This window comes from Lampetra fluviatilis, chromosome 37 (genome assembly GCF_964198595.1).
Source record: "Lampetra fluviatilis chromosome 37, kcLamFluv1.1, whole genome shotgun sequence".
Lineage (NCBI taxonomy): Eukaryota > Metazoa > Chordata > Hyperoartia > Petromyzontiformes > Petromyzontidae > Lampetra > Lampetra fluviatilis.
This window is the reverse complement of record NC_136311.1, coordinates 5721921-5740572: the sequence shown is the minus strand read 5'-3', so window position 1 is coordinate 5740572 and position 18652 is coordinate 5721921. Positions and strand designations below refer to the sequence as shown.

The window sequence follows — 18652 nt, the reverse complement described above, 5'->3', positions numbered from 1 at the left end:
ACGCAGAGCTCACCTGAGTGGGGACAATTCCAGAAATAGGTGACTTGCATAGAGACCCACACTCACATAGACTTGCATAGAGACCCATAGACTTACACAGAGAGACATACACTTACATAGAGACCCACACTCACTTAGACTTGCATAGAGACCCATAGACTTAAACCGACTTACACAGAGAGACATGAACTTACATAGAGATTCACACTCACATAGACTTGCATAGAGACCCATAGACTTACACTGACTTACACAGAGAGACATGCGTTACATAGAGTCCCACACTCACATAGACTTGCATAGAGACCCATAGACTTACACCGACTTACACAGAGAGACATTAACTTACATAGAGACCCACATTCACATAGACTTGCATAGAGACCCATAGACTTAAACCGACTTACACAGAGAGACATGAACTTACATAGAGACTCACACTCACATAGACTTGCATAGAGACCCATAGACTTACACCGACTTACACAGAGAGACATTAACTTACATAGAGACCCACATTCACATAGACTTGCATAGAGACCCATAGACTTAAACCGACTTACACAGAGAGACATGAACTTACATAGAGATTCACACTCACATAGACTTGCATAGAGACCCATAGACTTACACTGACTTACACAGAGAGACATGCGTTACATAGAGTCCCACACTCACATAGACTTGCATAGAGACCCATAGACTGACACCGACTTACACAGAGAGACATTAACTTACATAGAGACCCACATTCACATAGACTTGCATAGAGACCCATAGACTTAAACCGACTTACACAGAGAGACATGAACTTACATAGAGACCCACATTCACATAGACTTGCATAGAGACCCATAGACTTACACTGACTTACACAGAGAGACATGCGTTACATAGAGTCCCACACTCACATAGACTTGCATAGAGACCCATAGACTTACACGACTTACACAGAGAGACATGAACTTACATAGAGACTCACACTCACATAGACTTGCATAGAGACCCATAGACTTAAACCGACTTACACAGAGAGACATGAACTTACATAGAGACTCACACTCACATAGACTTGCATAGAGACCCATAGACTTACACTGACTTACACAGAGAGACATTAACTTACATAGATACCCACATTCACATAGACTTGCATAGAGACCCATAGACTTAAACCGACTTACACAGAGAGACATGAACTTACATAGAGACCCACACTCACATAGACTTGCATAGAGACCCATAGACTAACTAAGATTTACATATACACACAGACTTACATTAAGACCCAAAGACCAACAGAGACTTGCATACACTTACATAGAGACCCAGAGATTATCATACGCACAGAGAAGATTGGCCCAGGGCCGGTTCAGGTTTCGCTCATCGCTGGTGTTAACCGTGGCCAGGAACTGAACTTGGGTTGTTGTCTTCATTTGTAATGGAATGATGTCAACAATTACACGTGGTTTCCTACTCAAAACAAATCAGGGGGGCATTGATCGTTTAGTGTTTACGGCACTTAGCCAAGCGACTGAAACTCCACATTCTCGTGACAGGGACGATGACATCCAAATCACAATCCCTCTCTGCAATGTATAACTGAATCGATTGACCCCCGGATATGTAAAGGTCCGAGTTGGCACTTAAGCAGGATTGAACTCACAAGATTGTGATGGCGAGCCACGCACTCTAACCACCGCATCGCCCAACCAGATCGTGACGACACCCCGAGCTTAAGATAATTTACTCACCCAGGTGACTCTTTGCTCGTGCGCAACTTCTCTAAGAAGGCCAATGTGAAACAGGCGTTCATGCCGGCTTGTCTGTGCGCCTATCCGCACTCACAATGTCCCCATTGGCAATGGGGGTGGCGGTGGCGAGGAACGGTTTACGCGAAGGTGTGGACTGAAGACTTTGCACAGAGCGCCGTTCACGGAGTGTGAGAGCTGAAGCGCATGAAGCGATCGCCCCTTCGAAAACGAGAACCGCCAACCGAGCATCCGACTCCACGATCCATCTCACAATTTTGTTTCTATCAGGGCCCCGTGGAGCTGCAGTCTCCAACTATAAACCCCCCAGTCTCTCTGGCCCCCTTCTGTCTCTCAGCTGTGGAGGAGCATTTCCCCAAAACGTGACCAGTCGTTTTTATTTCTTGGGTTGGTGTTATTGGTGGATGTGTTGGGGGGGGTTTTTGTTATATTTTTGTGTGATTGTGCACCACTGCCAATTGAGTATCCCTTAAAAAAAGAAAACTAGTCAAAAATGTTAGGCAGTCGTGTGCAGCAGCGGCGCAGCCACGGTGGGTGCCTTGGGTGTCCGGCGACCATGATGGTGTTTAGATTCGACCAAGAAGGAGACATCTACAAAATCCCGGACCAAAAAATCTTGGTATTTTTGAGTCTGCGCTTTTCTCGCTTCAACAAGGTGACAGGACGTCCACCAAGGAGATCAAGGAATGCAATTGGCCCACGTGCACGTGGTAGATGGCTCGTTACATCGCAAGGCTGCGGGAGATGGAGACGGCTTGGGGTGGCCTCCACCCAGCAGTGTATGGATCATAGCCGATGACGACGACGACGACGATGATGATAACGAATCTAAGGCAACCCGCTAGATTTCTCTATCAAGTCACCTCGAGTTAACTTCTAAATCTGGTAACGCTCCTCTTTCAACCCGGAACAACCTGGACTCTCCCTTCTTGTAGTTACTATCCGTTCTCTCGAACGTGGGTCTTTTGAAATTCTGAGTGCAATTCATTCATGTTTTGGCCTCGTCTGATTGCATCTGCATCCCCGTCTCATGATGATAGCATATTGTGGGCATTTTTCAGCACCTCGTCGCGATATGCTTTCGGTTGTTTTTGATATCTTTTTTTAAGATGCCCTAAAAAAGATTGTGTTTTTGTAACAGAACGCCTTCGCTGCTGTGGACACTGATTCTCTATTGCACCGTACCACTGCCAGTTGTTTGAACACAAGTCACCGCTGCCACAGATACTCTTAAAGTATTTGCAGGTTCTCGACTGGAGAGAATAAAGTCTACGGCTGATACCGAGGGGGGAGTGGTGGAAGAGTGCTTAGCACGTTGTGCTATGAACCTGACAATTATGTACTGTAGTCTCATATAAATTAGTCGTATGTGGAATGATTAAAGTGTCATTTATTGAAATTTGTACCCATTTTGCTCCGTAACCCAAGTTCGATTTCTGGCCATTGGCCAACATCGGGATTATGTGGTTTACATCACAGGCATCACATTTTTGTTTTAGCTTTATAGATATTTCCGCACCTCCGATTAGCACGGTTAACTACGTACGGTGCGAAAAAAGTTCAACATGCGCAAATATTTTTCCGTGACGTAAAATACTGTTTCAAAATATAGTTGGGTAAAATAAATAAACAACGCGAATCAGCCTATTTACACGCTGGATACGTATTGATTGCAGTTATACATCTTGTTAAACATCTTGAATTTTAGAGATAGAGCGGTGGGACGTTGGTTAGTGTACTACGCTCTGAACTCGGTGGTGACCTGACCCGAATCGCGGCCCATGGCTCACATGACTGCCGCGTGTGGTACCTGAACCGGTCCCCAGTTAGATTCTCACCTTCGACCAACCCGCCCTGACTACCGTGCTAAAGAACAATCCGACAAACCTCAATGACCAACACAGCGTGTGGGCGAAGGCCTTCATCCAGCAGTGGATTGACAAAAGTTGGCCGTGAATTGTAACTTTGAAGAGAAGTCGGTGCGTTGCTGCAGCAGCCACAAGATCATTGTAAAACTATTTTCGTGGTTTTTAAGACTGCCTTGGCTATTACACAACGTCAATTCAGTCCATCGCTTTCCTGGCCGTACGAGTCACCGCTAGTACCTTTATCGCGTCTCGTTCCTCCTCGTTGTGTGAATTACGTTACCGTTTGTTATAATTGGGGGGGGGGGATCTTTATTTTATCCTGGAGAAATCCGATGAGCTTCGGAGCTCTTAAATTTCGATGTAAAGCTTCTTTCGTGACTGCAGGGATCCATCTTCTTGGTTCTTTCGGTAAAGTCATCACGTAGAATGGAAATAATAAAATAATAAAAATAAAACATTATAAAATATTTCTCACGACGTTTCGGCCACAACGCAAGCAGCCGTCCTCAGGCGAAGAACAGGTCTGTCGAGAAGACAGAGTCTGAATGACACACCCCAGGCTTGGAGCGTCTATTTAAGCTGGGTTGGAGGGGGAAGGAGAGCGCCTTGACAAAATAATTTGTATATCAAGAGGAATTTAGCATATTTATTGGAAATGCAGATATGCGATTAGTACTACTTGTGAAATGCGTAGCAGGTGGTTTACGATGGCAAAAGGCCTCAAGCCGCTACTTGACCCACGTGACGCGGGCGGCGTGCCCAAGCGCACGTCGTATCGGGGCACTGCGGAGGACAGCAACTGGCAATGAGTTTGTTGGTCCACCTTAATCTTCCCTCCCCCCTGTCCTCCTTCCCCTGCGCAACTCAATTTGACGATCGTAATTGCTGGCGGGGGGGGGGGAGATTTGCCCCTCTGTTTACATCGTCTGTGTGCGAGCAAAGTAATCGGCTCGCGTTCCCAACACGGTCGTGCCGATTTTTTTTAGTGAAAAAAAAAACTAAAAAAAATTTAGTAAAAAAAAACCGCAAAGGGAGAGTTCACGCAGAGCTCCGCGACGGTTGGTGACCATGAAAGGAGACGGAATCATGCCGTCATTTCTCTGGTCTCTTTCTTTTTTTTTACTTTCCCACCCACCGATGTATTCCGATCGCACCATCGCCCAACATGTTCGCGTGTTTGTTTACGACCGTTAAATAGCTCGTCTGTCAGCCGTTGCGATATTCCCCCGAGGATCCTGACTGTACTCGTTCTCTGCGCTGTTGATGTTTTTGTTGTTGTTGTTGATGCTGCTGCTGCTGGGTTCACACGGCACCACGTATCTCCCGTGTAGACTTGCCGGGCAACTGGTTTAAACGGGATCAATGTGTCATGCACATGTATGTTGAACTTCTTTCGCACCCGTGCGTAGCCAACCGTGCTAATGGGAGGTGCGGAGGGAAGGACAATAAACTAAACACGAACTATATCAACTTCCGTGTACACAAACCAAATAAACGCGGTGGCGTTTTTGGCCTTTACACAGTCGGGGTTACACTTTCCCACACTCTCTACGTTGAGAATGCTTGTTAAAAATGACGGGCACACTGATAGTTTTAGTTCCCAGAGCAGGAATATGGCCACATTAAATGCGAAACGAAACGAAATACCGTGGATTTTAATGCAGGCAATTTTTTTGGTGACCATCAACTCTCTACACCTGAAAAACCTGGTTCAAACATGAGCGGCTGAAACCCAGAGTCTAGCCCAGGTTCTTACTGGTGCTCGCTCGGAGCACAAAGCAGACAACCAAGACAGCTCTAAATTCAAAACTAACTCAAACTAAAATATTACAAATTTTTACCAGGTAAGGCCCACTGAGCTCTATAGCTCTTTTTCAGAAGCAACGAGGCCACGAATGATAGCTCAACGAAGCGGCTTATCGTGTGGACATTCAAAGCAACCAAATACTATAAACGCATGTTGATTTTAAACGTGGAGAAAAAAACTGGACGAAAAATCCACGCGACCACGGGGAGAACATGCAAACTCCAAATATACAGCAGCAGGCATCAGGGTCAGGATCGAACCCATGAACTCCAGTACACCAGGCGACGAAGTTTCAATATCCTAGCCTCCGTGGATATCAGTTCAAATGGGTTAGCGATCTGGACAAATGACCTGGGGAGTGGATACCGAGAGAAGGCAAACGATGCAGAGAAACACCGCAGCAGACGAATGTCGACGGGGAGACGAAATCAAAGGGGTCGGAGGCCACTCGACAAGGATAGGGACAGGAAGAAAACGTGAGAGGCTGTTGCTCCGCAGTGGGATGTCGCGGGCTGCCAACTCGTGGCAACAACGCAGGGAGCGAGCACGACCGCCCTTTGACGCATCCTCATTGCACAGCCGCTCGCAAGGCAGTTGCGGGTTGCTTCTGTAAGGCTGCGCCGACACCTCGGTCCGATCGCGACTGCCTCTCTCCCCCACGACTGCCCCTCTCGCTGGCTTAGTACGGGCACGCGAGGCGAGACAGCTGGATTCACTTCACGAGCGTAGGCTCCTCCTTCCCCTCCCTGCCTGCCTCCCCTCATCCTGCAGCACACGCATGCAACACCCCCCTCCACACACATCCACCCACTCGCCCCACTCCTTACCATCCAGCCAAGTGCACCAACTCCTACCCCCTTCCCCCCCCCACCAGAACTCTGTTTACAATTTTACATACGGCCCGCATGGCCAAGACATGAGGTCACCTCTCAATTCAAGTCTATTAGCATTAAGCCCTGTGCCAAACGGACATTCCCTACACGAGCCCCCCCCCTCCCCCCCCCCGTGAAACGCTTTCTTTTCTTCACCTGCGGCGCGAATGCACGCGCGCGGCAACGTGTGGAAGCGGCGACGTTTCGTGTCTCTAAGACGCAGCGGCTCGTGTGCCAATCCACTGCTGGATGAGGGCCCCCTGCACGCCACGCTGAGTGAGACTCGGTGAACACGGGGAGCATGGAATTGCAGTGCCACGGGCGGGTGTGTTTTGCCGCACTGCCCCCTTGGGGGCCGTCCATAAATGACGTCACGCACCTAAGGGGGGGGGGGTGTAGACATTTGTGACGATGTGTGACGAGGGGGCGGGGGGTTGAGAAATGTGACGTCACATCAAGATGTTAAATAAATATAGGCAACACGTTCTACTTAATTAAATAGACTTTTTAATCAATGTTTTCTCTTACAACATCAGAGCGCAGCGCCACATTAAATACGCACTACAATGACAATAGTTTAAAGCGATTTGAAGCACGTTTTATTTTTTGTGGGGGGGGGGGGGGGCAGAGCTTTGTGACGTCATATTTGAGTGGGGGGTCTGACTTTTGTGACGCCGTGTGACGATGGGGGGGGGGGGGTCAAATATCATCCAAAATCGCGTGACGTCATTTATGGCCGCCCCACTGTGAGGCTCCCCAGGAGCCCACTACAACCCCGGTAACCCATTTTGTTTGTTGCCCTTTCCCCCCCCCCACCACCGCCTCCGATGAACACGGTTGGCAACGTACGGCGCGAAAGAAGTTCAACGTACTGATGCGCAACGCTTACAGGCGCCACTCCGGCCACAAAAAGGGTCCCGCTTTTAGCTTGCGAGACGTTGACGTGACCAGGCGCATGCCGAGCGACGCGGTAACGGGCCTCCCGCTACACACGGCGACCGCGAGATTTATGCGAGCGTCACAAACGTGACCGCATCTCTCAGGCCACTGTATGGAAACACCGGGCATTTTTTTTTAAATACACTGCAGCGAGAATGATGAAGTCGGTAATCCGGCAAAAAGCAGGGGAGGTGAAGTGGTAACGTCTTGAACCTGGATTTAAACAGGGAATGGGGCAGGGAGGCTACAGCACAGGGGATGGCGTTCCAGGCTCGATCGGGTGCAGATCTGCTCATATCAATATGCCAAGTAATCCAAACGTTTAAGAACATCCAATGCACGTTTTACTTGCCCGTTGCTTGCGTACGTTCGCAACTGGACAGGCGTCAGCGTGCCGGTCGGCAAGATTTCGTCGTCGCTTGTAGGTGCTTCGGGGGTTGGGACACGGAAGGGATCACAGCGATGTTTACATTTTCTCAGAATAAAAAATGTTTTCGTTATAACATGGCTAAAGGGGGAGCGCTGGAAGCACTTACGCTACGGCATAATTGGCGCCGCTCCAGCATTGCAATCAGTGCGAGACCGAGATTGGAAGTGATCGCCTTACTTCAGCCGTAAATAAAGAGACATCGAGAGTGGGAACCGAATGTCCAGAACATCTCGTACCGTTGTTTGTCACCGTTATCGGTTCGGCATCCGACCTTTAAAAACAATTAAAAAACTTCTTAAATATTTTTTTTCCCTCCGCCGTATGTAAACGGTAGAGTAATAGCAAACGTTGATTTAAATTAAGCCGTACAACTCCCCAGCTGGCTATACGCTTCGGGGTTAAGAGCAGCTGAAAAATGAAATACTCGCTGGCACGTTTTTGTTCTCAGCCAATGGAACTCCGTGTTTTAAGTATTATTGTTATTATTATCATTAACAATAACGGGACGCTGCAAGTTGCTCGAATGACCACGGCAGCTCCGATCCGCGCAGCAGTGCGAACGGGTAACGCCACAGTTAGTTCTTTCGGTAAAGTCACGTAGGTATAAAATAAAATAAAAAATAAAATAGAAAATAAATTAAAATGTATTTTATACCTACGTGACTTTACGGAAAGAACCAAAGGGTATGGATCATTGCAGTCACGAAAACTTCAGATCTAGAACGCCACAGTTAGTCTATCGGCGGTCGTGTGTGGTCGAGGCAAGGCCGTAATTACAATATTTATTGGGGGGGACACATCCCGCCCAATATTCAACTAAACTTAAAATGCCCCCCCCAATATATTGCAATAAAAATATGAAAAAATAATAATCATAATTGCTATGTCATGTGAATAAAAACAACAATTTGCTAAACCTTGACCACAATATCTGGACTTGTCTTCATATTACAATGCATAGATTTCTGTTCATATTATTGTGGTTATGGTTGTACTTTATTAATCCCTAATCTCTGCCATTACGTACAATGAAACAAGAAAAGGTCAAAAAAAAAACAGAGCAATGTAATACAATACACTATTAGATATTATTGTAAAAAAATAAGTAAAAGGTCCATCCCATGTGTTAGTGCATTTTTTTTAATATTTGAGGCAGGAAATTCGTTTTTAAATTTAGATTTTTTTTTTGGGGGGGGGGGGACCCCAGACCCCCTGGAAGATTTGGTCCCCCCCAATGTTGACTCCATGGCTACGGCCTTGGGTCGAGGAGTAGGGTAACAACATCTTACACGGTGGCTCTCTCCAGCTAGATCCAATGGAAGACCCTTAACAACCAGCAGTGGCACTTGCATGGATGCACCTTCACCTTACCACTACGACTACTGCATCAAGCCTTCGCGGTTGGAATGGCGGCGTGGTGGTTCGTGTGGTCAGTGGTGGCTACTGCCCTGTGCTGAACCAGTCCCTGGGTCACTTTCCCACCCCATCGCCGACCAGCGCGGTGAAGTATGGCCATCCAAACTCCCACGCCCGACACGGCGAGTGGAGAGGCCTTAAACCCGCCCGCCCGTCGCCACCCAGCCGCGGATTTACGAAGTGACGTAGATCGATTATTATTACTCTTACGTAACGGTTCACACATTGTAGTTACAACAAGAGCATTTTAATTCAGAGAGACGAAAGTCAGCGTGGATATCAAACTCAATCAAACTTAATTTCTATAACACCATTCGTTCAAAAAAAAAATGCAATACATAGTGGATTTACAGGCACGAACAATAAAAGTGAAATCGCAGGCAAAATAAAATCACGGCGTAATATAAATAACACGTTAAGAAAATCCTAATTAAAAGCAAGTTCATAAAGCAACCTCAGCAGCACTGACTTATGCAAAAGGAACGCACTGTACATAGCTTCAGAAACGTCTCCTTTTCCCCCAGCGCATTGCGTAGCTGAGATTTAAACGAAGACACGTGTTCAAAGGTCCATCGCCGTACATTTTTGTCGGCGTAACGATTCCGCGCTTTAATGTTTTGCCATCGTTGTCATTGTTGTTGTCGTTGTTGTTGTCGTTGTTGTTGTCGTTGTTTGTCAGCGGTGCCAAAATTGGCAGAGGGCGAAAAAGTCGCGAGCCATCGCTGGTGCCCTGGGGGGGGGGGGCACACACGCTTTCGTTTCTCGATGTGTGTGTGGTGGGGGGGGGGTCAAAGGTAGCAGCCGTGTTTTACACGTGAAGATATTACTACAACTTGTGCAATGAAAACGGGTTTCCGTCAGAGAGGACGGAGGTACATTTTTTTGGTTGTTAAAATAATATTCGTAAAACACCCCCCCCCCACGTCACATAAAGCAATTTGATGTCTAGGAATTCTTCGCTGGGGGGGGGGGGCGGGGGGGGGTTACGTCCCTTCGACGCGTGAAGGAGCATTGCACATCCATTTGTCTTCAAGACGTGACGGGCAATTTCACTTCTCCTGACGGGCGTAAAGAGTCAACAAAAGCTTCAGAGCGGCGTTGTGAAATGGTTGTACGTATATGCACGTGTGTTGAGCATCAAGCAGGCACCCTCCATGTCTCGTTTCCACTCCTCCCTCAAGACCCCCACCCATTCTTCCTGGCCCTAACCATCCCTCCATCCCTAGGCACCCCCGTCATTCCGGTTCCCACGTACTGCCCTCCCCACACCCCATCCCTAGTCACCGTGTCACTTTCAGTTACCCTAATTGTGCCTTGTAAAGCGCCTTGGATAAAAGCGCTGTATTAAGACGAGATAAGAACGTCTTTCGCGCCGTACGTAGCCAACCGTTCTATTCGGAGGTGCGGGGGAAAAGGACAATACACAAAACACAAACAAGCTGTTCGAAAGAAATTCCTTTTAAACTTGGTTTGAAAAGTACACAGCTCCGGTAGCTTCGTGATATCGGAAGGAAAGGGGCGTTCCAGACGGCCGCAGAAGTGCATCTGAAAAAATGTCACTTGGCCGTGGTGGCTATACACTGCTGCACGTGGCCGCCTGTAATCCAGCAGCGTGGAGGCAGCGGCGAGGGTCGGTGGATCACCGCACAGATGCCGCGCAGCAAAGCGCAGGCCAACATCAGCCGTCCCCTTCTGTAAGGGGATAGAGCGTTGCACCCTCGCACGCGTGGGTTTTCTCTGGGTGCTCCGGCTGCCTCCCGCGTGCAAACGCTAATTAATTGGCCGAAAATATCTGAATGTTTAGAGGACCGCAGAGCTTGGGCAACTGTAGGCACCATCTCACCGCCTGGCTGTTGCCTTCCAAGCTCGTATCTGTGGTTCTTCAGTGATTGTGAGATGCAGTTTGCATGAACAATGACGCAGAATAAACTAAACGATCGTATTATTAGTTCTGTCGGTAAAATCACGTAGAAGGGAAATAATAAAAGAATATTAATATACATTTTTTTTATATAATATTGTTTTAAATCAATATTATTTTATTATTTCTCTTCTACGTGACTTTACCGAAAGAACCAACAATATGAATCCCTGCAGTCAATGAAAGCTTGAAATCAAGATCGTATTATTATTATTATTGACAATCTTTGACGACGCTCACGTACGACTGCCGCGGACATGGTAATCGGCGTATGCGAAAGAGCGATCTGGATGAAAGCGGCACTTTATCCAGCAGTGGATGGACTAACCGCGTTGCCGACCGATGACGAAAACATCACTTCGGCATCGCCGAGGTTTCCGCGCGCGCCTCGCTGCCCCCCATCGTGCACTTACATAAGCGCGGTTCAACTCGCACCGTCAAGATGCGGTACCTACCAAATTAAGCATCCTAATTTCCCACAAGACCTGCCTAGGGCTCAAGTAACAGTCCTCTCAAGTTCCCTGGGCCAAGGACAGGTCGAGGGATCAAGCTCCCTCCATCCATTCTGACCCGCGCGCACCCCCCCCCCCCACCCACCCTTCTCTTCACACCTCAACACTGCAGCCCGCACGAGGGTTCTTGAGCCAGGCCTAGGGCAAGAGGGTTTAGGAGGCTTCCACCTTGTCCTGGCGTCCTCGGCGGTGTTGTTTATGCGACGTCATAGCCGTAGGCCAGGCATGTCCATAGTCCGGCCCGTGGGCCAATCACGGCCCGCGGGCAGATTTCATACGGCCCGCAGCTTCGGTCTTATAACGTGTTATTTTTATGGCTCGCTAGCTCTGTCAGAATAAATACATCATAAAACTCATGGAAATATAAGGTATTCTATACAGTTTGTTCAATGTTATCTGACCGAATGAAAGGCAGAATTGCGTTTTTAGAGTTGTTTCCGTCTGCCTGAGTGGCTTATATTTGGTTACATTGTCATTTGAAAAATAAAGGTAATTGTGACAATGAAAATTGTTTTACAACGGTGTGTATTTCCACGTAACTTTTGTGGTTAAAACAATGTCAAAAGGAACTATTGGCCCCCGGGCATCTTCGCTTTATCAAATGTGGCCCTCTTTGCTAAAAGTTTGGACACCCCTGCCGTAGGCGAATGTAATGCCACACGCACGATGACGGCCCCTGTGTAATCTTGTGCATGTCTATGGATCTGTTACGGAAGGCCAAGGGTATCTAGCCTGCATACGTCTATGGGTCTATCTATATCAGTGGTTCTTAACCTGGGCTATACGCACCCCCTGGGAGTGTGAGATGCCCTTTCTGGGGGGTGCGGGACGTTGACGGATTTTTTTAGAAGGTAAATAATCGAAAACACTGATTAAGCAAGGGCACGTGAGTTCCTACTATTTTGTTTCATCGAACCCTATGGGGCCGTCCATAAATGACGTCACGCACCTAAGGGGGGGGGGTCAGAAATGTGTGACGATGTGTGACAAGGGGGGGGGAGGGTGAGAAATGTGACGTCACATCAAAATGCGCAACTTTAAATAAAATAGACAACACGTTCTACTTCATTAAACAGACCTTTTAATAAATGTTTTCTCCTACAACATCAGAGTGCAGCGCCACATTAAATACGCACTGCAATGACACTAGTTTAAAGCGATTTGAAGCATGTTTTATATTTTTTTGGGGGGGGGGGCAAAGCTTTGTGACGTCATATTTGAGGGGGGTCTGACTTTTTGTGACGCCGTGTGACGATGGGGGAGGGCGGGGGGGTCAAAAATCGTCCAAAATCGCGTGACGTCATTTATGGACGGCCCCCATGTATTTATTAACACAAAATGTTTAACGATTGACAACCAAAGTTGTGCAGACTGCAGTAACGGTGAAGAACCACTGGTCTACATGGCGTAAATCTATGGGGTCTCAGCTCTATATAAGGGTTCTGGCTCTCGATCTTTGTCGACTTCTTATTCCCGAGGGCAACTTCGTGGCTCAAGTTTCCTCCGTCCATCGCTACCCTACTCCCCTCTCTCCACCGCTCAGCGGCACCCTCCGCGCGAGGGGCTCCTTAGACGGTGACTTGGGCAGGGCGGTTGAGGTGGCCTCCCCATTTGCTTTTTTCCCCAGCAACTGCTATTTAGGTGACGTGCATACCCACGTGCGTTGAACTTCTTTCGCACCACACGCAGCCGACCGTGATGATCGGAGGTGCACGGTGTGGTGATGACGGTGGTGGTGGTGATAGTTTTGGCGATAGTGGAGGTGACGGTGATGGTAGCGATGTGGCGAGGGAGCCCGTGCATAGGCGGCTCTAGCAAGCGGCGTCTCTCTCCGTCAGCCCCTACCGCAACTATTGGGAGTGAAAGTGGCGAGAGAGACGCACACAGTCCCCACCTCTCTCGCTCTCTCCCAGGGAACCATTGCCATAATGAAGATTTAACATCATACCCAGGACTAAAGCAACAACATTGGTGTGCAATTACATTAGATGCGAAATGAAGGAGCAACCTTTGGGTGTGAAATTTAATTGCGATCAATTTGCTTGCACCTGCAGGAGTGGATTACGTATTTGAGCTGCAACACGGCTCGAAATATGCGTCCGATAGTTTCGGGGCATGCAAAGTGATGGATACTGCTTGTATTACGGGGATGTTAGCAAACGTGGATTCAAATTGATTGCCACGCTCACGATACTGCACACGCATTGAATAGCGCACATTGAAAACTGACGATGTATCATTTATATAAATGATACGCTCACGTTACATTTGTGGTAACGGCGTGAAGTAACCCGTACAAATTAGACAGACGAGAAACCAAAATGATAAAAAATATATATCATAATTTTTAAATATGTGATCTAATTGCGACCCCCCAAATCGTAACAATTCTTCGCATTTCGAGGTTTGGTGTTAATTTGCTACGAGCCGAGTGAATGTACTCCAGTGAGTCATCGTTTAACGCAATAGATGTGTTCCTGAAAAGTGCTACGTGAAGTGAAAAAAACGCGTTAGGCGAAAACAATTTCCCCACAAATAATGTAGCAAACGACAAAGTTTGGCGAGGTGCGACGGACCACTGTGCACACCACGCAGTGAGATGGCGGGACAAAGAACTGAGGGTAAGCGGCTGCGTTGCAGTATCATTCCGCGTACTGTGTCACTGCACCGCTCAGCCGCGCAGATCAAGAAAGTAGTTCGTTTTCGACTTCTCACAAAGCGCGTTATAACGGAGGGTGTGTTCCTCGTTATAATGGAGGGGGACATTCCACGTTATAACGGAGGGGCGCTTTCCGCGTTAAAACAGAGAGCGACGTTTCGCGTTATAACGGAGGGAGCGATCTCCATTATAACGGACGGCGCAATCCGCGTTATAACGGAGGCAGCGATCTCCATTACAATGGACGGCGCAATCCACGTTATAACGGAGGCAGCAATCTCCATTATAACGGACGGCGCAATCCGCGTTATAACGGAGGGAGCGATCTCCATTATAACAGACGGCGCAATTCGTGTTATAACGGAGGGAGCGATCTCCATTGTAACGGACGGCGCAATCCACGTTATAACGGAGGCAGCGATCTCCATTATAACAGACGGCGCAATCCGCGTTATAACGGAGGGAGCGATCTTCATTATAACGGACGGCGCAATCCACGTTATAACGGAGGGAGCGATCTCCATTATAACGGACGGCGCAATCCGCGTTATAACGGAGGGAGCGATCTCCATTATAACGGACGGCGCAATCCGCGTTATAACGGAGGGAGCGATCTCCATTATAACGGACGGCGCAATCCACGTTATAACGGAGGGAGCGATCTCCATTATAACAGACGGCGCAATCCACGTTATAACGGAGGGAGCGATCTCCATTATAACGGACGGTGCAATCCGCATTACAACAGAGGGAGCGATCTCCATTATAACGGACGGCGCAATCCACGTTATAACGGAGGGAGCGATCTCCATTATAACGGACGGCGCAATCCGCATTATAACGGAGGGGCGCGTTTCCACGTTGCGTGAACGGTTTCCCCGAATGGCATAGTCACGCTATAGCATAACCGCGTTGTGAGGATGTACCGGGTAAGTAAAGTGAATGTACACGCACGTGCTCAATTTCCTCCTCCTCCTTCATGTGTCAGGAGACGGAGCCTACCAAGAGCAGTAATCAGCCCCAAGAAGACAGCGTGGACACCGCCCGCAGAGAGGCGGCGGTGGCGGGCGCGCCAAAAGCCGAGCCGTTCGATACAAACGACGTGGATGAAGAGGTCCTTGAGAGGATGGTAAGGAAAATTGCACAGAATAGTCAGACTGTTTATTTTTGACTGGAGGAATCCGATGAGCTATGAAGCTCTTTTTCACACATGTTCAGTAGGGGCGGGTCAGAAGGTTACAACAATAAACAATACAAAAAAAACACGATAGCAGTGCAAAGTATAGGAAAGGTAAACAAATCACGTAAACAAATACAAATACAACTAAACATACTCTTTGGGTCTTTCGGCAAAGTCACGAAGATAGGAAAAAAAGAAGAAAAATTATCACGACGTTTCGATCGCAACACAAGCAATCGTCGTCAGGCGAAAAAAGTACAGCAGGCGGACTGCTGGAGGACGATTGCTTGTGTTGCGATCGAAACGTCGTGATTTTTAATATATTTGTTCTATCTACGTGACTTTACCGAAATACCCAAAGCGTATGAATTCCTGCAGTCACGAAAGCTTTAAGTCAAGAATCAACTAAACAATTGTTTTAATCTTAGCAGGTAAATACCACTGAGCTTATTGTCTTAGCTACGCCGTGAGAACACGTTTCCAACATACTGCTGTACTGGACAGCTTCTTGGCTGTTTGCTTATTCGTTTTTGTTTGTTTGTTTTTGTCTTTGTTGATATGCACATATGTGGGGAGCGGTGGTGGAGCGGTTAGCGCATTGCGCTACGAACCTGGCGACCCGGTTTCAATTCCCGCTCATGGCCAAAATCAGTGGCGATTATCTGAAACGGTCCTGGGCCTCCCCTAGGTCGACTCAGCCTCAAATGAGTACCTGGTGCGGCGTGTAAACATCGCCACTGGGGAGACAAAGGCGGCCGGGCGTGGTGCTGGCCACCCATCCCCTCCCCCTCGTGTGCCGTTCTGGCCTTCATAGGTGCTCGCTAACTGCACTTGCCCCAACAGTCTGTTACAGGCTATACGGGGGATCTTTGTCTTTGTGTCTTTGTGTATATGTACGTAGTGGTAAGTGCGCTGCGCTACGAACCTGGCGACCCAAGTTGGATTCCTGCTCACGACCAGCACCATTTATTATCTGAACCGGTCATGGGCCTCTCCGAGGTCGGTCTTAAATGAGTACCTCGTGTTTGTGCGTAAAGATGACCACTCGGGAGACAAAGGCGGTCGGGCGTGGTGCTGGCCACCCACCCCCTCGTGTGCCGTGCCGGCCTTCATAGGTGCTCGCTAACAGCGCTTTCCCCAAAAGTCTGTGAAGACTACACGTGGAAATCTCTGTTTTTGCTTATATACATAGATAAAAACGTCAAACATTTTCTGGTATAGCTCTCCGATGTGTTTTAGGGTTGTTATCGCCGTTATTGTTTTGCGTGAAGTCCCACGTTTGAGACACTCCAAATAGCCGAAAGCTGCCACAGTCACGTGGGGCGAAACGTCGGACATGAAACGTATTCGTGGGCGCAACCCGAAAGCACATCGGACCACTACGGCACGGCCGCTGAAAACCTTCGTCAGGAGCACATATTTTTCAATGTCGCAATGTTCATACCAAACAACGCATTCGATAAATCCGTCTCTCTCTCTCGCTCTCTGTTATGAAACGTAACAGAGAGAGAGAGAAAGAACGATACGCCATAAGGTTGACAGAAGCTTAAAAATAATCGTATAAAAACAAGGCTCCCAAATCAAAATAAAAGTTTGGAAAGAACAACACTGCCATTCTGTAAATATTTATTGAAATGCAGTCCGTGTCATTGCTCGGTCACGCAAGGCCTCGGGCTAAGCGCAAGACTCGGAACCCTTTCGGTTTAAAATGTAAACGTCCGGCGTCTGCCTTGACTCACTGCATTTGTACAAAAGTGTACGAGCACTCTCCCCGTTTCTCCGCGGGATCGCGAGAGACGACGACTGCTTGGTTGAGGCCTTCATCCAGCAGAGGATTGGTCGTTGGTGATGACCGATGACATGCGAACGACTCATTTGTCCAGTGTTGTCAATCCGTACGCTGAAAACAAATATCCCTTTGTACATTTCTGTTTCAAATAATAGAACGCATGGCACGTAAATAAATGCTTGGACATGAAATTCAAACGTCGCCGGTTCGATTCGATCTGCTGGCGCGGCAGATGAAACAATGTAGAAAGTTTATGTCATCTGCCTCTGCTTCTACCCAGCCAGCATTGTAAACAGGCACCGACAGTAAGTCGATTGGTAGGTCGCGTGAGGTGGGTTCAAGTGTGGGTTCTCACCACCGCTTCCAAGACATCTAGGCCAGCTTGGAAGAGCAGGCCAAATGACCCTCGAGTGTGGCCTCTACACAGAGCTCCCTTCCGTCGGTGGTGGCACGGGCAAATAATTGCAGGTCTGCACTTTTACCTTTCGTGGCTAAACGATACGACCAATCACTCTTCATTTCAACTGGCGGCCCATTATTTAAAAAAAGAGAGCCTCTGTGTAATGCACGTATTCGGCATACTTCGCTCGTCTGATAAAATGCCTCCGAAACGACCGCAAACTTTGATTGCCATGCGATGGCCATAATAGCATCCACACACACACTAAAAAAAAACACAACTTCAAAGCGAGAGTAAAAAAAAACCCAATACCCAACTTATCCACTGTACATCGGAACGGAGGGAACATTTAAAAAAAAATACTTCTTTCGCGCAGATTGATATGTTCTTAAGATTTGAAAAAAAAAATCTGCGGTGGTACGGCAGCAGAGCTCGTCCACCGCGTGACACCGACGTGGTGGTTTGCGAGCAGCCTTTTAACCACTTACTTCCCCCCCCCTTACCCCACACCCCGTGTTCTGCCAAAGCTTGCACAGGCCACAGACTTTGAGGAGAGGAGAGGAATTCGCACGGCGATTAGAAACCTTCGAAAAAAGGCCAGAGGTAAGGTAGTTAAAAAAAAATGTTGCGGTGGATATTTAAGAGGATTTGCATTTCTACGTACGGGAAAATTCTAGGAGATCTCCCCTTGTCCACGACCCCTATAACACGCAGCTCTCATTATTATTATTATTCTTATCCGCGGCAGCTACACAGGGTACGAGAAAAGTCCTGATTATCCGCGGACCTTTTCCTATCATCCACGGTCATCCGTAATTATTTCCCCCCCCCCCCCGCGGGATGGGTGGAGTAACGCGTCGCGAGAAGGGATGGCGGCCGACGGTCAAGGGAAATTACGGAGTGGCTGCCAAGGAATGGAACGCACCCGAGAGAGGGGCCACCTCCACCGGGGAGATGGAGCGATGGAATCGGCTCTTGTGCAGCAGGCGCTGTCTGGATTATTACGTACCGCGGGACCGTGAGAGATGCCGACGGCTTGGGGGGGGGGGGAGGGCTTCATCCAGCGGTGGATTGATCACGGCTGACG

The 18652-nt window shown here is 48.2% G+C and overlaps 1 protein-coding gene across 2 annotated transcripts in view; it reads left to right on the top strand.

The window, feature by feature from the left end:
• Nucleotides 1–18652, top strand: part of LOC144945283 (smoothelin-like) — a 130665-nt gene that overhangs the window by 85863 nt on the left and 26150 nt on the right. Inside the window, exons 2-3 of one of the 2 annotated variants that reach the window (XM_078873681.1) lie at nt 15185–15325; nt 18093–18168. The exons of the other annotated variant lie outside the window; for it this stretch is intronic. Coding sequence (XP_078729807.1) covers nt 15185–15325; nt 18093–18168 — 217 coding nt within the window. The remainder of the gene's footprint in view (nt 1–15184; nt 15326–18092; nt 18169–18652) is intronic. 2 annotated transcript variants of the gene reach the window in all.